Source organism: Odocoileus virginianus, chromosome 2, assembly GCF_023699985.2.
Source record: "Odocoileus virginianus isolate 20LAN1187 ecotype Illinois chromosome 2, Ovbor_1.2, whole genome shotgun sequence".
Lineage (NCBI taxonomy): Eukaryota > Metazoa > Chordata > Mammalia > Artiodactyla > Cervidae > Odocoileus > Odocoileus virginianus.
The window spans coordinates 57,039,670-57,063,585 of NC_069675.1; the positions used below are offsets into that span (position 1 = coordinate 57,039,670).

At 36.7% G+C, this 23,916-nt stretch overlaps 1 protein-coding gene across 3 annotated transcripts in view; it reads right to left on the reverse strand.

Annotated features, from left to right (window-relative positions):
• XPO1 (exportin 1) overlaps positions 1 to 23,501 on the reverse strand; it is a 42,634-nt gene extending 19,133 nt beyond the window's left edge. The window contains exons 1-5 of one of the 3 annotated variants that reach the window (XM_070479913.1): positions 23,021 to 23,501; positions 22,533 to 22,658; positions 19,552 to 19,683; positions 14,298 to 14,399; positions 10,699 to 10,771 (exon numbers count right to left, since the gene is read on the reverse strand). In XM_070479913.1, coding sequence (XP_070336014.1) covers positions 10,699 to 10,771; positions 14,298 to 14,399; positions 19,552 to 19,677 — 301 coding nt within the window. In that variant the 5' untranslated portion in view covers positions 19,678 to 19,683; positions 22,533 to 22,658; positions 23,021 to 23,501. Of the gene's footprint in view, positions 1 to 10,698; positions 10,772 to 14,297; positions 14,400 to 19,551; positions 19,684 to 21,621; positions 22,082 to 22,532; positions 22,659 to 23,020 lie in introns of those variants that run through there. The other 2 variants (XM_020891638.2, XM_020891639.2) reach the window with 2 other exon arrangements.
• Positions 23,502 to 23,916: the final 415 nt, after the last annotated feature.

The window sequence follows — 23,916 nt, forward strand, 5'->3', positions numbered from 1 at the left end:
GAATAAATAAATAAATGGTGTCATACATTATCAAGGTAGAAAAGTCAGATGTTTACAAGTAACAGAGAAAGCTCGGCTTCTGAGATTTAACAGATAACTATCCTAGACTTGACAAAAACAAAACCCCTTTATTCCCAGCATCTCTTTCTTTGTGCCTAATGAGCTAACTCATCTACCAGTTGGGGGGAAAAAAAACTTTTTTCAGTTTCTTCAGTTGTTTTATAAATAAAACAGATTTCTTAAAACAAGAACTATCTTTACAAGACTTCATATCCAATAAAAACCATACTAATCAGACATTATCTCTTTCCAATTATTCAGAAAGCATATGTGGAGAGACCAGGATACTCCTTCCAGCAGTCTTCTAAGCTCTTTTCTAGAAACCAAGAAAACTTGTAAAATATATGTATTAAACATATCAAAAAACATTTCACTGAAGAGTTCTCATATGTAGGTTGTATGCCTCTGACAAACACAATTATGCTCTTACTGGTTACTATGCCAAGGTTTTCAAAGAACTTCTGCAATGATCCAGCACACTTTTATCAATAGCGCCCACATCCCATTCTTCTAAATAGGAACAAAAAAATTGACCTCCAAAGTTTTTAAAGTAAACCTTCAAAGCATTTACTCAAAGTACTACTTTTTTTTAAAAAAAGGACCATCCATGCATAGTTTCTTCAAAATATGGTACACTAGTATAAAAATGTCCAAATACTCACTTGAAGGCGGCTTATGTCACATGAATGCTCCTTATCCAAGAGTTTATGTATTAATAATATTTTATAACTTATTTTTCTCAATATCAAGAAAAATGTCTTTGACAGTCTCATTTCTAATAAAAACAAAGCAACACCAAATAATCCACACAATCTCATAAATAGATAATAACAACAGTAGCTAACTAAAAAGGTGAGATTTAAGTACATGTAGTTCCCAAAGAAATGCTCAAACTACCACACCATTGCACTCCTCTCACATGCTAGTAAAGTATGCTCAAAATTCTTCAAGCCAAGCTTTAACAGTATGTGAACGCTGAACTTCCAGATGTTTAAGCTGGTTTTAGAAAAGGCAGAGGAACCAGAGATCAAATTGCCAACATCTGCTAGATCATCGAAAAAGCAAGAGTTCCAGAAAAACATCTATTTCTACTTTATTGACTATGCCAAAGTCTTTGAATGTGTGGACCACAACAAACTCTGTAAAATTCTTAAAGAGATGGGAATACCAGACCACCTGACCTGCCTCGAGAAATCTGTATGCAGGTAAGGAAGCAACAGTTAGAACTGGACATGGAACAACAGACTGGTACCAAATAGGAAAAGGAGTACATCAAGGCTGTATATAGTCACCCTGCTTATTTAACTTATATGCAGAGTACATCATGAGACATGCTGGGCTGGAGGAAGCACAAGCTCGAATCAAGACTGCCAGGAGAAATATCAATAACCTCAGATGTGCAGATGACACCACCCTTATGGCAGAAAGTGAAGAAGAACTAAAGAGCCTCTTGAGAGAGTGAAAAAGTTGGCTTAAAACTCAACAGTCAGAAAACTAAGATCATGGCATCTGTTCCCATCACTTCATGGCAAATACATGGGGAAACAATGGAAACTATGACAGACTATCTTTTCTTGGGCTCCAAAAACACTGCAGATGGTGACTGTAGCCATGAAATTAAAAGACGCTTGGCTCCTTGGAAGAAAAGTTATGACGAACCTAGACAGCATTTTAAAAAGCAGAGACATTACTTTGCCAACAAAGGTCCGTCTCGTCAAGGCTATCGTATGGATGTGAAAGTTGGACTATAAAGCTGAGCACCAAAGAATTGATGCTTTTAAACTGTGGTGTTGGAGAAGACTCTTTGGAGTCCCTTGGACTGCAAGGAGATCCAACCAGTCCATCCAAAAGGAAATCAGTCTTGAATACTCATTGGAAGGACTGATGCTGAAGCTGAAAACTCCAATACTTTGGCCGCCTGATGCGAAGAACTGACTCATTGGAAAAGACCCTGATGCTGGGAAAGATTGAAGGCAGGAGAAGGGAATGACAGAAGATGAGATGGTTGGATGGGATAACCGACTCAATGGACATGAGTCTGAATCAACTCCAGGAGTTAGCGATGGACAGGAAGGCCTGGGGTGCTGCAGTCCATGGAGTCGCAAAGAGCTGGACACAACTGAGCAACTGAACTGAACTCCCATCAGACTTAATAGTTATATATATCATCTTGAAAGTTATTTACACAGCAATATTAACATTCTTACCCCCCCACCCCAGGAACATCTTGCAAATATTAAACATTTAACCAAGGTAAAAGAAACACATTAACAGAATGTGATTCATTAAAACCCTTTAAAACGAGAACTTACTGATTACAACACACCAGTGGTGCCATATTCCCATAGAGGCAAAATGCCCTTTCTAAATTTAAATTTTAAGTTTGTTCATGAGCATCTTAGCTAGTCAGTGATACAGACCATCTTTATATCATTAATATCATTATATTTTCAACCAAGTATAGAATTCTACCCATTAAGAGAAAAATATGAGTGAAAAAGTTGCAGAATCACATCCCTTGCTTTCACAGTGGCTAATTTTCTTACACCGCAGAAAATGGAGCACCTTGACACACTATCACAAAAGGAAGCTACAATCAGGCAACACTGAGTTCAGTCCGGTCCAAACCATTGTGTGATGCTTAAACTCACTTTAAATGTGTACTCTATAATCACATCCCTTCATCAAAAAGCCATGTGTAACGGAAACTTTCTCCTTTTCGTAAAAAAGAAATAAAGAAAGAAACGTCACTTTCAGATGCATAGCAAAGTGATTCAGTTATATACACATAACACACGTGCCTGTATACACACAGGCTTCCCTGGCGGCTCAGTGCAGGAGACACAGGTTCAATCCCAGGACTGGGAATATACCCTAGAAAAGGAAATGGCAACCCACTACAATATTCCTGCCTGGAAAATCCCATGGATAGAAGTGCTTGGTGGGTTACACTGTTCCTGGGGTTGCAAAAGAGTTGGACTTGACCTAGTGACAACAGCAACAACATACATGTTTTCAGATTCTCTTCCATTATAGTTTATTACAAGATTATTGACACTCAATATACCACAATATATGTGCTATATATATAGTAGGTCTCTGATGTTTATTTTACATAGTAGTACTTCTATTGATCACATATCCCCAATGTATCCCTCCTCCCCTTTCAAACCCTTAGGTAACCATAAATTTGTTTTCTATGTCTGTTTAAATGAGCTCATTTGTATCACTTTTAAAGGTCCCACATAGGATATACCTGTCCTCTGACTTATTTCACTTAGTATGATAATCTCCAGGTCTATCCAAGTGGCTGCAAATGACATTATTTCATTCTTTTTTATGTCTGAGTAATATTCCACTGAGTGCATGCACAACCCACTTCTTTCCCCACTCGTCTGCCCATGAGTATTTAGGCTACTTCCATGTTTTGGCTCTTGGCCTCTTGACGAAGGTGAAAGAGGAAAGTGAAAAGGCTGGCTTAAAACTCAACATTCAAAAAAAAAAAAAACAAGTCATGGCACTCAGTCCCATCATTTCATGGCAAATAAATGGGGAAACAACAACTGACTTTATTTTTTTTGGCTTGGAAAAAGATTTGATGCTTTTGAATTGCAGTGCTAGAAGACTCTTTGGGAGTCCCTTGGGATACCAAGGAGATCAAACCAGCCAATCCTAAAGGAAATCAACCCCAAACATTCACTGGAAGAATTGATGCTGAAGCAGAAGCTCCAATATTTCAGCCACCTGATGCAAAGAGCCAACTCATTAAAAAGACCATGAAGCTGGGAAAGATTGAAAGCAGGAAAAGGGGACAACAAAGGATGAGACGATTGGATGGCGTCACCAACTCAAAGGACAGGAGTTTAAGGAAGCTCCCAGAGATGGTGCAGGAGAGGAAGCCTGGTGTGCTGTAGTCCATGGGGTCGCAAATAGTCAGACACGACTTAGTGACTAAACAAAAACAACGTCTTAGCTATTGTAAACAGTACTACTATGAACACTGGGTTTCATATATTTTTTTAAATCAGTTTTCATCTTTTCTGCGTATATGACCAGGAGTGGGATTACTGGCCCATATGGTAACTCTACTTTTACTTTTTTGAGAACCCTCCATACTGTTCTCCACAGTGACTGCACCAATTTACACTCCTACTAACAGTATAGGAGAGTTCCTTTTTCTCCACATCCTCTCCTGCATTTATTATTCGTAGGCTTTTCTGATGATGGCGTGGTGATACCTTATTGTAGTTTCAATTTTCATTTCTCTAATAACTAGTGATACTGAGCATCTTTATATGTGCCTGTTGACCAGAAAGGCAGGCACTTTTCCCATGTCATACATTTATTACAAACCTGTCCACTTAAACCACCACCAATAATCACAAAGAGTCACTAAAATATAGCTATTTGTCCTATTTACTTTATCATCCAAAGGAATCCAGAACAATGTTCCTATTCCTCCTTCACTGAAATACTCATGGGAACAAACAGCAAACTGAGAAATAGAAAAAAATAATTCAAAAGCAGAGGTTCTTAACCTACAGTCCCCAGAGATTATAAATTGGAATTAGACTGTAATTTATTGCCTATATGTTCAGTAGTTTTAACAGGAATGGATCTTTATTATTTATTCTGCTTAAAAGGGTTTATAACTGCAAATAGTACTGAACAAGAACTCCTGAGATAGAGCAATTAAAATCCTATTAAATTCATAATATACAAAATTTGCAAACAACCCATAAGTAGGTAAACAAAGTAGACTAAAATATTCAGTGTTAAAAAGGAATAAAATTGATACATGCTGCAACATGGATTAATCTTGGCAACATATGCTATTGAAATAAGGCAGACACAAGAATGATTGTACGTATGAGTTACCAAATAGGCAAATTCATAGAGACAAGTACAGTAACGGTTAACAGGGACTGGGAAGAGTATATAAGAGAGAGTTAATGTTTAATGGGTAATTTCAACTGGGATGACAAAAAATTCCAGAGATGAATATTAAGGATGGTTGCACAATACTATGAATTTACTTACTGATAATGAACCATATATACACTTAAAATGGTAAACATGTACATTTAATCACAATTGTTTTTATTTTACTAAAAATTGAACATTTTTTTTTCTATAACAAAAGAACAATCATAATAAAATACACAACTCTTTAAAAAAAATTTTTGGATTTAAATAATTTTTTGGCAGCATAAGGGATCTTAGTTTCCCAACCAGGGATCAAGCTCACGCCCCCTGTATTGGAAGTGTGGAGTCAACCACCGGACCACCAGTTCTCCAAATCTCTTTAATAAAATCTATAGGGATCTCCTCCTGTGTGGATTAGGCATTGTGAGGTCTCAAGTAAAGACCGCTTATGAAGTTCCACATAACTAGGAAATATTGGGGAAGGGGGGGGGGGGGACCACATTGTCATTATACCTTAAATAGAAATGGTAGGAAAACAGTTTTTGTCAATTACATATGATGCTGAAGTTCAAAAGAATATTGTAAAAAATGTTTTATTCAATAAAATGTAATCAATATTATCTTTGCTTTATTACCCCATCGTGTTATAAAACTGGCAAAAATACACCAATAGTGCTTGTTTAATCTGAGATTAGACTGGTAGTTCACAGAGTTGGGGGAGAAATTTCTCATGGATGTGCTTAAAAACTATTGCCTTAAGAGTCCAAACACTTAGAAGTTCTTTTCAAAATGGCCAACAACGGAAACAACTGTCTGTTCAATAGAGCATAACAATGTTAACTTAAATATACATACAGAGATGATGTGTATGTGAGGATGCTCAACAGTGTAAGTCACAGTGAGAAGCCATTATATGTGTGCTACACTGGCTAGAATTTTTAAAAACTGACCACACCAAGCTTTGGTGAGGATGGGAAGCATACTGCTACTGAGAATGTAAAGCGACACAGTCATTTTGGAGAACAGTATACACTACCATATGACCTAGCCATTCTACTCCCAGCTCATTAGCTGAGTGAAGAAAGCAGCCTGGAGGCTGGGGGGGGGTAAAGGAGAAGGCAGTCTCCAGAAAAAGGTCGCGATTCCAGTGGTTTCAGGCAGGAGTCAAAATGCACCAAAGTGTATACTTGAACTTGTATAGTTTATTGTATATGTTAAATATACCTTAATAAAGCCATTAAAAAAAGGCAAACAATTTTTAAAAAGTCACTACTGCTTAAAGGTAACAAGTTAAACGTGATATTCAGTACAATGGGCGATTTTATGCATAGGAATGACCTGATTAGTTCTGTTTCTAAAATATACTAAACCCTTTACTGAAAATATATCACAAGGGACGAACATAAGTGGGTGTTAAGGAGCCCAGTTAGGATGTTACTGCAGAAATTTCAAGCAACTTGAGAGTAGTATACAAGCATTTGGTAAAATGGAGAGAAGTTGGGAGTATTTTTTATGGAAAGGGGCTGACAACACACATGTTTATCCACAGTGAGCACCCAGATATGCAGAGTGTTTTACACACATTACTTATTATATCATGTCCCAATAACCATACAAGAAAATTAAAATAGTATGGCTTTATCAATTTGAACTCTTCTTCACCACTGCTCTTTTCAATGTCAGCAAGTCTGTATGTATCTCATAAAAATGTAATGATCTGTAAGCTACATGTCCTAACAGATTAAAATATAATCCTTTGGTTTAAATGAACTACTCCCTATTTGGAAATTACGTCCCTTCATATATTAAAATTCAATCTTTCTCTGTAGTTGAAACCATTACCTTAAATAAAAACAAAAATAAACAACTGAGACAATACTTCAAAGTTTTTGCACAGCAAAGAAAACCATAAACAAAACAAAGACACTCTACAGAATGGGAGAAAATATTTGCAAATAACACAACTGACAAGAGATTCATCTCCAAAATATACAAACAGATCACACAGCTTAATATAAAAAACCCCTTCTCAAAAGACCAAAAAACAATCAAAACATGGGCAAAAGATCTAAACCATTATTTTCTCCAAAGACACACAGACGGCCAAAAGGCACATGAAAAGATGCTCAACATTACTATTACAGAAATGAAAATCAAAATTACAATCAGGTATCGCCTCACAGTGGCCAGAATGGCCAACCATCAAAAAGTCTACAAATAATAAATGCTAGAGAGAGTGTGGAGAAAAATGAAACCTCCTACACTGTTAGTGGGAATGTAAATTGGTACAGCCACCATGGAGATCAGTATGGAGGTTCCTTAAGAAACTATGGAAGTGAACTTCTCTGGTAGCCCAGTGGTTAAGAATTCACCTACCAACACAGATGTCAGGAGTGTGATCCCTGGTGCAGGAAGATTCCACATGCGGGGGGTGGGGGAATTAGCCCATGCTCTTCAACAAAAGAAGCCAACACAACTAGAGTAGCATCCACTTGCCACAACGAGAAAAAGCCTGTTCGCAGCGACAAAGGCCCAGTGCACCCCAAAATAAATAAATGAAACAGAACTATGGAAGCAATCTAAATGCCCGTGACAGATGAATGGATAAAGATGTGAAACACAATGACAGCCAAAAAAAAGGAAAGAAATAATGCCATTTGCAGCAACATGGATGGACCAAGAGATTATCATACCAAGTAAAGCAAACCAAAGTATCATATGATATCTCTTATATTTGGAATCTTTAAAATGATACAAATGAAGTTTATACAATAGATACAGACTCACAACAAACAACAAACTTATGGTTACCAAAAGAAAAGGAGGGTGATAGGAGGGATAAATTAGGAATTTGGGATTAAAATAAACATACTATATATAAAATAGATAACTAAGACCTATTGTACAGCACAAGGAACTATACTCAGTAGCTTTAAAAACTTGTCTTGACTTATAGTAACTGATCTATGCAAATATTCACTTCAAAACTTAACCTCAAAGATATCAATTATATATAATATGTACACATGTAATTTAAAAATGTAAAAGCAAAAATATTGGGAAAGTCATTAGGCTCTTAAATAAAGGACTGAACTCCAAATAAGGAGTGGTGTTAAAGTCACTGAAATAATTCAATACTGAGCAATTAATTGAATAATTAGATACCAAATACCTATATACCAAGCAGTAAGGACACACTAAGGGAAACCAAGGCAAGAGACATCTAACTCAGTCTAGAATTGTCAGGTGTATTTCTGGCAAAGTGCTTTAGACAATGGCCTAAATTGAAAATGCCATTCCCCTAAAAACATGTGAAATTAATATCTGCTTATGGATAAGAAACTGAAAGGTGATAAAATATGTACTAGACTGAAATAAATGATTAAAAAATTATTTTGGCTGGCTGTACAGCCAAACCTATCCTTCCCTGAAAATACATCAAGCACTGCTACTTTTGTGAGTAAGCCTGTCTAAAGGGGACAACCAGATTTTCCTTTTCTTTCACCACATGCTAGCACTCATATATACTAAGACTAGCTACTAGCTAACAAAAGGAAGGTAACAGCTTAAAAGATTGACAATTATAAACAAAAGGAATGCACAGTATTTCAGGGGTTATACTAATTTATTTCCAATGTCAAAGTTAAAGATGAAGAAAAATTAACATTCGGAAATATCAGTATACTTGGTGAGATATAAAATCTTAGGATGGTACAAGCCTCTCAGGAATGACAAAATTACAAAGAATCATAAATATAGTAGTAATGAATAAATTTATGTCTCAATGTTTTGTAAACTAGAACAATTACTTTAAAAACACAAACTAAATTCATCATGCAAAGTTGTTGTTGTGGACCTAAAGTTCACTAACATTCTCTGAGAGCCACTTTACATCCTCTTCTGATATTGAACCTCTGAAATACCCTAGAAATTACACTACACTTGCCCCTCCATGCCATGACTTCACTGACAGTGACAACCATGTATGTGGTGATAGTAACTTCAGGTATTTTTAGAAAAGATTTACCTCCCACTCAATCTTACCACTAGGGTTAAGCAGAAATGTAAAAAGAAAGGTGATTCTGATAAGATGTTTTCTTGTAAGTATAAACTTTCAGAAAAATGAAGTGTCTCATTAATACAGAATAGGAACACATGAAGAATCCTCCTCCACCAGTTTTTTTTCCCAAACAAGACTTTCGAAACTGAAAAATCTTATGTCCTGGAACATGCATAGAAATATATGGAAGTTTTTGACTGTGTGATAAAAGCCGAAACAGGCCACTCCCTTTATTCATGTGGAAAGCAAAAAATACCAAGTTCTCAAAGAGAACTGTAACCTCTGATTTTTTCAGTAACAAATACCACCATGACTTTAATAAGCACGTATTACTTCAAATCATTTAATTTTACAGCTGGAAAATAACTTGGGAGGATCATCAAACATAATCCTTATGTAATAAGAAGCAAAGGTTTATGTGTTTAGAAATTAAAGAGGGACTTACCAGAGTACAATGGCAATGAAATAAAAAATAAACACTTTCTGCTGGTACGGTAAGCCATGGCTCAAGCCACAAGTATAAAACAACAATAGTATAGGAACCAGGACTTCACTGAAGTCCCTGAAAGTAGTGATGAAGTACAAAGGATCTATTTGTGACAGGAGTCAAACCGTACTTATTAATTTCTAAAGAAGTCACAGAACATCATCTAAAATGGTTTCAAACCAAAATAAAACATTAAAGAACTTCTTTGGGTGGCAGTATTCAAATACTTCCATACTATCATTCTTAATTCAGTTTATGTTTTAGGGATATTGCTGTTAAAAAACTGTCCCATTCACCCCTAAATGCGCTATAAAGATGTCAAGATTTAAGTCAGGATTTCATAAATCCAGGTCACTATCCCATTATAAAGATGATATGAAAAAGCAGGTCAAAGACGACATCTTAAAAAACAATAGTCCAAGAAAGGGAACATGATTTAATAGAACGCCATCAAAAGTAGAGTAACCCTATTATAAAGTCCAGACAAACAAGTAACAAAGTAGATATTATGGCAGTATGTGAAAACCACATTAAAGAATTTCAAGAGACTAACTTTGCCCCTTGTTTCTTAAACCATGACTACTTTTATCAAGGTAGTACAAAGGGAAAAGTTAAAATATTAATACCAGGCATCATCAAATCTTCATTTTTTTAAAATCTTTCCTATTTTTAGAAGCAAATCTTTTATAAGGTATGCTTAGAATTTAAAAAGATAAAGTCCTATGATTTTTAAAACTTGGTTTTTCCTGCGCTGTTATGTTTATGTGTTATTCCTTATATTCTAATACTCATTACTTGTTACCATGTGATGAATTTATTTTTTTTCCATGTGATGAATTTAAAACAAAGCATAAGAGCACATATTCAAATTTCATTCACTTCAAACATGGTCCAGATTAACTATGAGTTGATAAAAATTTTTCACAATATTTACTGGAGAAAGTTGAACCAGTCTGATTGCTGCTTTCTCCCAAATAAAACTTTATCCTTCCCCTGTCCCCAAATATAATCAGAATCTGCCTTGCAACGTGATGAAAGCAGGAAACAAACCATTAGTGCATAATAAACTATTAAAAATTTGACGCATTCCTCCTAATAGTCAACTAACAAAAATGCCAGGGATAATAAAATTCCGAATTTGCAATTCTGTAAAACATTTTCCTACCTTCACATTGGTTCCTTGGAAGAATCTTCCACCTTGTTTTTATCACATTTTCCAAAATCTGTAGTCCATAATACTGAAAATTGGAGAATAAAAGTATGTGAATATATTGCTGTAAGACTGGCAATTTCCAGGATTCACAAATGGACAGACATTCACACATTTACATCTAAAGTTTCAAAAACAGTATGCTACCAAGTTTTAATTACATATATTAAACAAGGATCTATTCATTCGCCCATATACTGAGTTTTCATGCATTTTCCTCATTTTATTGTTTACTACTCTATTTAACGTCCTGCTGTTTATACATGCTCACACCAGGAGGAAGAACCAAATAAAAAGCCCTTAGCAGCCAAATGGGCTTGGTCTGCAGAAGGAAAAAGTAGCAGCCAGATATGAATTCACAGCATAAATGACTGCTTACAGGCTCACGTACTTTAACAAAACCAGGCTCCTAAGAATTTAGCAGCTTGGATGCTCTCAAGCTTCCTACCATCTTCTAGGAGTTGTAAACTCTTGGCCAAGTATTAAAAGTATTGTCACAGATACTTTCTATAGAAAGTGTTTACAAACATCACTGGTGTGTTACTTAAGGAGCAGCAAGACAGCCCACGGGTTTAATTTAAAAATTTAACCCCACCCTTATAGTTGCTATTTCTACTAATTTAAAGATAAACTTTTGTGCACAGTCAAAATAATACACAAATGCATGTTGCAATCTGTATCTACCTTTCAGGTATTTCTTCCAAGTATAGAAATAACTAAAAATGTAAATTAATAAATACAAATACCACTTTGAAGCCATTTTGTCCCCCCTGTTGATTACTCACTCTAAATAGTCAACAATATTTATAACAATTTATAAGGCTACAGGAGTTACTACCCAAAATTATTACCATGACCAATTAGTGTGGATAGACAGGAGGAAGAAAAGGGTCAAAACTGTTGTGGTATGTTTCAACTGGTTGAACTAGGGAAGAATCAGCTATAATACCTGAAAGGCAAACTCATTCATATATAGACATATAACCTCAGATTGCAAGTTTTGGCTGAGAATAAGAGTTCATCTTTAAAATGGTTAGTCACCACACAATAAAATAGGAGCATTAGTATTTCAACCAAAGGGATCATGTGAATGCACACTTTATCCAAAGCACAATATAGACTGTCCCAAACTACATTGTGCTCAAACAATGTTTTTGCTGTTTTCTTTCATTTTTAACATTTTGTACTTAAGGGAAATTTTGCCATTTCAACCCAAATCCTACATTTGCAGAACATTCCTTAAAAAGACTTCATAAATAAAAACAAGGCCAAAGCAAAATTCTGAGATTATAAATTTGACACTATTAAAACTTTCATAATCAGCAGCAAATGGTGAAGCTTTCTATCCTATTCATCTACTTCTCTTTAAATGTCTAGCTCTCAAGACACATGTAAATAACAAAGGTAAGTTTCTCACTGACTAAATTCTAAATCAACTTTAAAAACATACTACTCTAAACTTGCTTTAAATTAATTTTGTAGTCATGAAGTAAAGAGTGGTCAAAGTTTTACTAAGTCAAAACAAATGCACTTCCTATATATGGAATATACATCCTCTTGCCAATTTTCAACCAATTACAAAGATATTTAAGAAACTAAGAAACAAAACCCACCATAAATACACCAGTTAAGTAATAATCGTAACAACTTCACCATATTTAGCCAATATATTTTTAGCTTACCCCCTTTTTAATCTAAGGATATCCCCCCTTTATTTTGCTGCATTCATTTACTTCTGCCTTTATATCTGACAACTTGTTACCTAAATTACCAATCTACTGACCTCTAGTCCTTTCTTCAACTATAAAAAAGTAGCACAAGTTTGTTGAAGATACAATTCATATTTTCATCTTTCTGCTAGGAGGGCTGAAGTAGGAAGCCCAATAAAATCTGTTTACAAGTTTGTTCAAAGGAAGACACAAATAACTTTCAGAATACCCTAAGACCCAATCTCTCCTAGACACTGAGACTTCACAAATGATGACAATTCAGTTCTTTGAAAAGGAGTATTTTAATGAAAAAATCTGGACATGACAGCCAAATCTGAGGGCCAATGATAAACAACTACTTTGGAAATATACATAAATAATCCAAATATCATTTTGAAGTATTACATTTCTGCTTTACATCTCAGGACTTGAGAAATCCACTGCTGAGTTATGAAGATGAGGGACAGATAACAGCAAAGACTAAATGAAAAAAAAATAAATGCATGAAATGATCCCTATGGTAGAAATTTCTACTGAGCCCTTAGAAATACTTATTTTATGCATTGAATTCCCCTTTCCCCTCCCACCACCCATGAAACAAAAACAATTGATGAACAGAATTCAGTTAAAGGGAATCAAAAGGGTAGACCTTGTGGAGGCCTGCCGTCAAAGCCTAGCTGTGTCAGTTGCACAGGAAGACACCCCTTTTCTTCCTATTACAAGCAATCAACATAATGGAACATTATGATTAATATCAGGTAGTGTTAACATCTTTAAAGAAAAAAAAAATGATTGCATAAAAGCCAAATGTCATAGTGCATAAATTTAGCACCAAATCATTTGTAATTTATGTAAATTGAAGAATTCTTTACCTGTTGCTTTCTTTCTGTTCCTCTAATCATCTCATTTTTCACAAGACAAATTTGAGTTTTTAAAAATACTGTTGATAAATCAACTTAAACATTAGTAATGTCTGTCAGTATAAAAAGCAAAATTTACCAGGCAAGCAAACAGGCAAACACTGTTATGTTACTTAAGGTTAGCACTTTGAGGAAGTTCTGGACTGTATTTTTGCCCTAAAATTTATAAGATGTCAAAACTAGTTAATATTTTAAAACTGTTAATTAACACAGTCTGATTTCAGAAACAGAGGTGAACATGGCTAATTTCTGTTTTAACACAATGTATACCAAGTGGAAACCTTGTGTGTATTTAAACAGAATGCCATGCATGGTATTTTATTACTTTAAGGCAGTTTAAAGAGAAGTGTGAATCATCAAGCCTAAACAGTCAAAACACATTTTGATCAACCTTTCTGTTCAAACTTAAGAAAAAAGGACCCAAATGATAACATTTTCAATTGCAAATAAAAACTGAGTGCTGTCCCATTAAAAGCATTGGTACCATGGAGTCGGGTTTTACGCTGCCCACAAAACTCGGTTTTGGAGGTGCCTAGTCTGTGTTATATTGATCACTTGCCCAAAATAACTCTTCTGATGTTTCATCTCTGAATAACATTCAGAATAACATTCAGAATTTATGCTGAGATCTGTACACATATTCTAAAAAAAAAAAAACAAAAACAAAAAAAAACAAAAAAACCCCCGAAACAACAAAAAGAAAAAGCCACCTTGCATACTAGTCCCAATTACAAAACTTCATTCATAATTCTTAGGACTATTTGCAAGAATTAATTCTATGTTTAAGACTAAATTTTGAAATAAGTCAACATTATTAAATGATTTGAGATAACAAAGGCTAATACTAAAAATGAGATACCTTCCTCAAAGTTTATGACTGGAAGAAAAGAAGAAATAATGGATTTTAAAACCACCGCTTGCTTACTTTCGTGTTCATATTCTGTGAAAACTCCAAAATTGTGTCGACTCTTGTCCACGCATCAGGATGCTCCTTTAAATGTGTCAGTACTTCTTGAGCCATTCTTTGCTAAAATAGTACACAAAAAGAATTTTAAGTTAACTTGTTCTTTTCAAAGGTATCGAGCAAGACAAAAGCCCAAACAGGAGAATGATTTTATCAACTTTTGGAAATACTGGGGGGAAAAAAAACTCCTCACAGAAATAAAAATGTGTCCATGATCAGTCTTAAAACTTCAGTTAAGAATGGAAATATACCTCTGAAACACAGAAGCATTTTTTCCCCTTAATCTGCCTTATTTGGTATTCTCAAAACTGAACTTAAATTCTATCAATTCTAACAAAGAGCTACTGACATAAAGGGGTTCTCAGCACACAATCAACCAAAAACAAACAAACAAAAAAGCAACACAGAAAAATTCACATCTACGTAGATAAACTGCAATGGTAAACTCTGGTTTGTAAGAGTCACCAAGATGCCTTCAACAGTATCTATAAAATTACATTTCACGGGAGACAGACAAAAGCTAAGTCTAACTAAGTCTGCAAATCTCAAATACCTGTTGATACATATAAAACATTAAGACAGTCTCTTCAGTTTATTGTAAACACAGCTTTATCTCTGAAAAATCTTCTAATTTTACATATTTACTCCTAGTTTGAGATTTCTTTTTTGCTTCTGTATTTCTAAAATGCAAACCCAGAAATAATTTAACCTACAAAAACATCATCTAGAACATTAATAAAATTAGTGTTTTTAAAATCTGTCAATTCTATATATATGGAATTTAGAAAGATGGTAATGATAACCCTGTATGCAAGACAGCAAAAGAGACACAGATGTATAGAACAGTCTTTCAGACTGTGGGAGAGGGCGAGGGCGGGATGATATGAGAGAATGGCATTGAAACATGTAAATTATCATATGTGAGACGAATCCCTAGTCCAGGTTTGATGCATGAGACAGGGTGCTCGGGGCTGGTGCACTGGGATGACCAGTGGGATGGATGGGGAGGGAGGTGGGAGGGGGTTCAGGATGGGGGACACATGTACACCCATGGTGGATTCAAGTCAATGTATGGAAAAACCAATACAATATTGTAAAGTAAAATAAATAAATAAAACTTAAAAAAAAAAACCTGTCAATTTTTGCTGTACACTTGTATGTTTTCCTTTTAAATATCAGATCTAAAACTTATGGAACTCTGTACCTTTCTTCAATGCCATTTCCTTTCTTTGTTCCTTCTTTCTAGACAATCACTTTCATGATCTGGTGTCTTTTCCTTGATTTTCACAGCATGTGTATGAATTTCATAAATATAATTGTATGGTTACTGAATTTTATATTAATAGTATACTATGGAAATCCTTCTGCAACTTGCTCTTTCCATTTGACAGTTTTTTCCCTCAGCTTTACTGAGCTATGATTGACACCTGACAGTTTTAAAGATGCAGCCATGTTGACAATATCTAGTTTCTTCATTTTAACCGCTAGTTTTTCATATGATATGAACACTATGCTTTACCAAAGGCTGAAGTCTAATGATTCCCCGCCCCAGAAGCCAACAGGTTAATCCGTTTCACCTTTAAGGCTGATCCGTAGCTCAACTGGATCCTAATTATCTTTTACCTGTTTCTACCACATGTCATAACCAAAAAAAAAAAAAAAAGAAAAAGTCAGTTATCCTTCCGATTATATCATTTAGTTGATCAAGGGTTTGACTCTATGTAGTTAATAAGAAATCATCAAAAAGGGAGGAGAAAAGTATTCTTATTTAAATCATCTCTGACAGAGGCACCTCATGATATTAAGTTGGCTTTTATTTTAATTTACAAAAAAATCGTTTTTCTCTTGTAGCTTTGATGTTAAGAAAGAAGTCTTTTCCTCAGGGAACAGATATCACATTCATTGATTTTTTTCTCATTAATCAACTAGCAATACAACTGTTTAAAAGAAAACTCTGACAAATACACACTCACTAAATTAGGTAACGGTTCTGTACTCTGACAATAACACCAGAAACACTGTGGAACTTGAAAGAAAAAATCAGGTGCCTGGGTTTCACCCTAAGGGTCCAGGGTTAGAGCCAGAGTGTAAAGTCTTGAAATACAACTAGACATTTTAAAATTTGGTTTCATTAAAGCACTGATGGCTTTAAAGGGTTCTAACTGTATTATATCATAAACAACCAACAAAAGTAGAAAAAATAGTTATGTGAGTTATTTAGGGTCAAAGCCCATTTTAGCAGTGTTTTGATTCTTCCCCTGAGAATATCTAACTAGAAAGAATATCCAACTAGATAAAGACTTGAATGTAATATAGTAACCCATATTAAGAGGATAAGGTGTATTAAACATCCATGCCTAGCAAGTTATTTGGTCATGATACAACTTCATCTGTTTTGAAGTGATGAGCATTCTATATATTATAAATGAATACTTTCCACAGTATTACCATTTCAAACTCTGCATAAATCATGTTCCTTCCTTTTATGTCATTCATTCTGTCATAATTTTACTCTCAAAAGTTACTTCTAGTATTTGCATCCTTTAAAAAAACTGTCCTAATCCCACTGTCCCCTTATATAACATTCTTTTCTTAATTTAAAAGCCCAGGAGGGGTTAAAGACACAAAAGGAAACCAAAGAGAAAACCTGGCATCTCCCTGTGTTACTAACTGAATGGTGAAAGTATTTTAGTTGCTAAGCAATAGATAAAAGAGTTCAAGACACTTAACACAGAATTAAAGAAAATACCCAACTCTATCATTTTTTTTCTCCTGGCGGCTTACTTGGCTAAAAATGTTTGTAACAGAAGGTAGTCCTAATATTATAGTGCTAAAAGTTTACTATACTACCCATCTAAGCAAAAGTTCTACCTACACCCTTCTAATAATTTCTTTCCCTCCAAAGTTACGTAATCGTTTTTTAAAAGTTAGGCTACATAAAGGTGAGTTTGGAAGCTTAATTAGCATAATTTCTAGTTGACAAACCAAAACCAAACACTCCCCATCAAACCATATATTAAAACAATGAGTTCACATCACACATATGTGCATTTACATCACATATCTTCTTTACTACACTTTCAAAAGTACCCTTAAAGTAGCAGTCACTGGTAACAAGTGCTTTACAAAACCTCATCACTAACCCTCTAGTCTCTTCCAACGTAGGGAACACTTTGTGGATGAGACTCCAGAGGAATGACCAGAAACCTTACTGGAATAAAATTAAGACATCTAACACTAAAACAATGCTTTCCAAACTTTTTATCCCAAATAAAACCCCCCAAAGATGTGGTATATAAAAAACTGACTGAACAAGGAAGTTTAAAGACACCCCAATCAGAAAAGGGGTTCTTAGCTGCCTTTAGGCTCTAAGCCTGTTTCCTAATATGTAACAAGTTATCAATTTACTGATTATCTTTATACAACTGATTTGTCCTATGAGAGATCTAACTAAACATAAAATTTTTACTTTGGGGAAAGGTAATTTTGCTTTTATAAATGGGAAAATATTTGTAAAAACTTTTCTAAATGTACTCTTTATTCAGAAGTCAAATTTAAAACAAATCACTGTATCTCCACACATTAGTATGAAACATTACTAATAGTATTACACCCTATTCTTCATAATCACTATTCCAATTATAAGCATAGAGCCCTGGTCTATTTAGTTATCATACTTTTAGACACTGTGAGACAGGTTAAAAAAAAACAAACTAAGCAGCAGTGGTAGCTTAATGATGTGATAAAATTAAACACCAATCTTCCTAGTGGCTTACAGACTTGTGCTTCTAATACAAAGTTGAGCCCAACCTTGTTGTTGTTCAGTCAATAAACATGTGACCCCACAGGCTGTAGCCCCACCAGGCCCCTGTGTCCATGGGATTTCCCGAGCAAGAATACTGGAGTGGGTTGCCATTTCCTTCTCCAGGGGTTCTTTCTGACCCAGGGATGGAACCTGTGTTTCCTACATTGGCAGGCAGATTCTCTACCACTGAGCCACCAAGGAAGTCCATACCCCTCACTTCATGCATTTCAATCTTACTTTCATACTTTCTTCCCAAAGCAGCTGTTTTCCATACATTCATGTTGGGATGAAATGGAGCTTAAAACTTCACGTTGAACATATAATCATCAGGAAACAACTACTACATGGTATGTGTAGTAAACAGAAATACTTTTCAGAATGCTCTTGATCAAAAGCCCCTAGGGTGTAAAACTGCACTAACAAGCTTATAAAAATCACTGAAGAGTTATTTTTTCCACTCATACAACTTACATGGTCTTCAATGTTAGATTTCAGAATGGAACAGAATTACTTATATACTTGCTAATATTTATGTACCATGTTTTTTAGACTATCTTCTACTATGTCCACCTTTTAGAGGTTTCTAAAAATTATGAAAGTAGCCAGGGTTTAATTAGGCAAATATTCAATATAACTCAGTATCTTAAAGATATACTATCTCCCAGAAATGTACTTTCTGGCAACAAAATTCTACTAATAAGATATCTGTCACATCACTTTAAAAGATCTTTTTAACCCAAAAGCAAAAACTTGTACTCATTTAAAACTTTACATTATTAAAAAAAATAAAATAAAATTTTACATTATTAAGTCCACAGGGTGAAGACTCAAGACTGCTGTTTCTTATAACATATACAAGTTTAAATTTACAAACACTTCTGTTTAAACACCCCCCCCCCAAAAAAACACCCAATGCCTTAAACTTATCAAAACACTGTATGTTAAGACAATCTCCTACTTTAACAGTAGCACTTTTACACGTGCTAAAATTCAGACACTTGGTATTGTTGGATTTTTAAAATAAATTTTATCTGTGAAGTACTTCCGCAATTTAAATGTTTCAAAATAGAAGACTCTATTAATTTCAATATATAGGGGACATACAACCTTTGATATCTACAAAACATTTAACACATTGGGATCTTTTAGTAAATGGGATACAGGTTGCTGAAGGACAGAACAATATTCCAAAACATTCCACTCTAAACCGTTTCAAAATATAATGCAATTTATTTTTACAGACCGCCTCTGAGTTAATATAATTCCAACTTTACAGACCACCTCTGAGTTAACATATAATTCCAACTTAATACAAACTATGGAACGCTTCTTTAAAAGGTGGTTATTTCAAATTCTATTCTAAATGCAGCAACTATTACGTTGCAATAATATTTTGGTCAGCTACTTTACCTGGGCTCCTTCTCCGTGGTATAAGCAATTCACCACATTGTCTAAAAGGTTGATATCCAGTTTTTGGCTGAAATCGAGCAGCTGACGAGCTGCATGGTCTGCTAACATTGTCATAATTGCTGGCATAGATTACTGAAAATAAAGAAAAAAAGTTTAAGGCACCTATGACATTATCAGTCAAAAAGTTTTTACTCAAGTTATTTCACTTCCACCATGTTCTTACAAATACTTTACTCTGTATTTTGGAGATTTTTACCTAAACAACTGAGATAGTAAAAGCAAATCCTGAAGCTACTTAGGTACTCTGTAACTGCATTGATTATTAGGATTTACTTTTAGACCTGAGAAAAATCGTACTGTTCTATTAACATGCATATAAAGTTATCTTAACACTTTTAAAAAACATTATTAAAGAACTTACGGCCCTAAAACCTGATACAATTGAAAGTCTTGATTTCAAATTTTTAAATGGAGACGAAGTTCAAATGGATGTCCCCCCTTCCTAAGCAGGGCCTTTTAGCTCAGTAAGTTAATTTTCCTTATTTCATGCTATTTTAATTTTCAAAACATATCGAAGACACTTAAAAACTAAATGTAGTATTGAAGTTTTCCTATATATAGCAATGATTTGCAGGAACCACAAGTCTAACAGATCTCACACCCTTAACTTCTGTAGAATTTAAGCTTCTACATACAATGAAACCATCCACATTTGTTTCTTCTTTGAATAAACGTGGGGTTTAAATTACAAGTGCACAAGCTCCTTGAACATATATGGTCTAGAAAAAAAAAAACTTCATAGTAATATCTAAAGATTTTTTAGAAAAATTTCCAGGTATTCGCTAGCAAAGCAAAAAGCTTGCTAACTATGCCCTGGCAACCCACCCTGCAAAAAAAAAAAAAAAAAAAATTCTATCATAACAGAAAAAGCAGCTTCTTCAAATAATGTACTGGCTGAAATCTATTGGTTCATATGCAATGGTATCCTTTTAAGAGGATTCTATTCCAAGGGGCTGGCACACGTGCACATTTTTATTGTCTAACATTACAAAAAATCTTTCCCTTTACTTTTCTTCCAAGTCAGTGATGCTTAAGTCTGGCTAAATCAGTACTCAACCTTTTTTGGGTCAAGATGCCTCACATCAACGGAACAGGACAGCTCTTGCCAATTAAGAAAAAAAACAACTTCGTATACAATCACAGACAGACGATTCAGGATACTCAGAAAGCCACGCATGAAACCTTGGGTTAAGCACTCCTGGTTTACAATACTTAGACCCAACAAGGTCATATGGTCGTCTCTACTTCTCCCCCTCTTTTTAACCTTCCAAGACCAGGAAACGGGGTGGCTAACCGGATTACACTGTATCTGAACAAACTAGCTTGTTAGGAAAAAGGCTTATTTCTTAGGTAATTTACAACAGTTTAAAAACATTCTTAATAACGGCAGCAATTTAAATTTTTAACTCAAATGTTTTATTTAATGATGTCAGCTACAACAAAGTAAAAGTCTGAAGGATCAGTTAGGTTAGATATAACGTAGAAGTTGAGGAATTATGAATTTAAGAATTATTAAGTATTTCCATCTACTATTGACAGTGGTGAGATTTCAAAAATTTCTACAGTAGTTATTAAATGTATTTCAAATACAAAATACTGGACACACAATATCTGATCTAAATACTAATAAAAATACATATACTGTACAAATGTCAAATGTAAATTCCCCCCATTCGAGTGCCATACAATTTTAAAAATCAGAACAATCTTAAAAATTTGAGGCTGAAAAGCAAAGTCCACAAAGAACCAAGATATCTCTACACATCAAAAGTTTTCGATGGGGGGGGTGTTAAATACTGAACGAACTTTTATTCTCCTTGGTCCTATCACAATGCAATAGCCAAAACCAAAAAAAAAAAGTGACTCTTAAAAAGTTTTCAAGTACATTGTCCTTACAAATTCCTTTGAAACAAACTCCTGTGAAAAAATCAGGTTCAGAATAGAAGACTGTGTTAAATACAGCAGGGCATGCCACCCTTAAAACTAGGTGCTATCTTCGAAATGACCTACCTATTCTTGAACTGTAAGTAGTACAGAAATGGCGGCTTTCTGGTCAATGCCAAGCACATTTAGTCTCCCAAATCAAATAGCTTCCAAAACATTCTTTCCACTAACAGCAGTGTCCCACACGCTTAAGATGTACAATCAGGCAGACAGCAAAAAGCCATAGAGGGAGAGGTAAGAGACCACAAAAGCCTTTTCTTCGTGAGACATCCAATTCGAAATTCCACTCACAGTATAGTAAATATAAAGTATTAACCAGCCATGCGGTGACTCCACAAGTGACTACCAAAATACCTCCACTGCCACTTCAAACTGAAGAGGCAGACAGCTACACATTGCGGGTTCCCATCCCAAAACCAGAAAATCATTACCGCTGCTTTATGATAACTACATAGTAGATCAAAAAAGCAAGTCTCTACAAGGAAAAACTGCTACTTTAGGTGTGTGAGCAACTGCCTGCTTCATTCAGTAGAAACACACCTAAGGCCCGCCCTCCCCCTCTCTTCCCAGCCGAAGCGAAGTGCAGCACTTCTAACTATAGCAGACTGGAGCACGCTCTCACCCCGCCCATACTCGGAGGAGGCATTTAGACCAGGCGCCTGAAGTTCACCGCCCCATTCTCTATGCAGCATGGCCTCTGCGTGATCAGAGGAGGTCCGCGATGGGCAAATCGTTTAATACTTCCTCCAGCACACCATCTCCTCCCACCCACCCCAAACTCAGGCGTCGGAATAAAGGAGAATCAGGGTATTATCTACCGTACAATGCGAGCAGTAAATGAGTCGATCACTTTTAACACACCCAAGTCCCCCGAAACAAACTACAGCACGGAAGCTCATCTGCAGATCCCTGAAAAATCAACTAACCTTTCCTTCTTCTAATTCTACTCGTAAAAACCCCAGAGATTCTGAGTTTACCTGCAGGAGGAGCAAGGACTCCACAGCCCCTCCCTCCCGCGATCCCAAGCTCTCCACCGAAAGGCCACGTGATGCAGGCGGACGTTTCAATGCTGCTGCACTAAATATTTCTGGAAACTTCCACTCCTAATAATTTACAGAAATGTTCCTGAAATCTCCCCAACTTCTCCCCAGCCCAGTGGGCTGGGGGAAGCCCTTCCACCCCCGCGCCGGGCCCCACCTCACTATCTCGCTCCTTGCCTTCCTCCACCGCTCCCCGCACACGCGAATGACCCAGCCAGCGCTCCCCTCCCGCGGCCGCCTCCCCGCCTCCATCCCCCAGCAACAGAAGCGGCTCCATTCAATCTCAAGCTCTGCTGTGGGCCCGCCGCCGCCGCCGCCTCCCCGGCTCGCCTCCCGCGGCCGCCGCCGCCGCGCCCCACGCCAGCCTCCTCCCGCCCAGCCGCGCCGCCGCCCGACCCTCGGCCCCGAAGACACAGTCGACTTACCCAGAGATTGAACCAACTGCTTCTTCCTTCCTTGTCGGGGTATTAGGGCAAGGGAGGACGGGGAGGGGGAAGAGGGGAGGAAAATCAAGGTGGGTTTCACAGTTTTCCCACCTTAAAAAAGAAATTTACAAACGAAGAGGATAAGGGCAAAAAAAAAAAAAAAAGCTCAACAATATTTACTATTTCAGGGACACCTCCCCCCGACACGCACACTCACCCGCCCCCCCTAAAAAGAAGGGGAATTAATCTGCGGATAAATGCTCCCGCCTGGCTGGGGAGTGAGGAAAGGGGGAGGGGAACGGGGTCAAGTCCCAAAGATTCAGCCCCAGGGGGACCCTCCAGCCACAGGCGGCAGCAGGAGCGGCAGGAGTAGGGGCTGTAGAGTCCACAAGGCCGGGGGACGCTCTGCTGCCAGTTGCAGTCCGACTTCCCCCCACCAAAACACGGCTCCCTCTCTCACGCGGCTCCGGCGCTGGCCCCCCCCCACCCAGGCTCGCCTAAACTTTCCCCCCTTCTCCTGCTCCTCAGCGACTGGTGGTTCCCCCCTCCCCCTCTGGGTGGTTGCACGGACTGCAGCAGCAAAGACTGGAACAGGCACCGCCGCCCGGGCTGTAGCTACTGTTGCTCTTGCTGATGCTGTAGCTCCCGCTGCTCCTGCCGCGGCCGCTGCAGCCGCTTCTCCCCCTCCTCCTAGTGCCTCAAACTCGGAACCGGTTGAAACCGGTTCAGACTGGGAGATTCCATCTCGGTTGAGTTTTCAGCCCATGGCGCCGCGGAGCGTTTGGAACCTGGGCCTCCGCCCCCAGCCCGCCCGCCCATTGGCCGGTTCCAGCCACAGCCGCGCCATCAGCGTACCTTCTATTGGCCAGGCTGCCTGTCAATCCCACTTCAAGGCG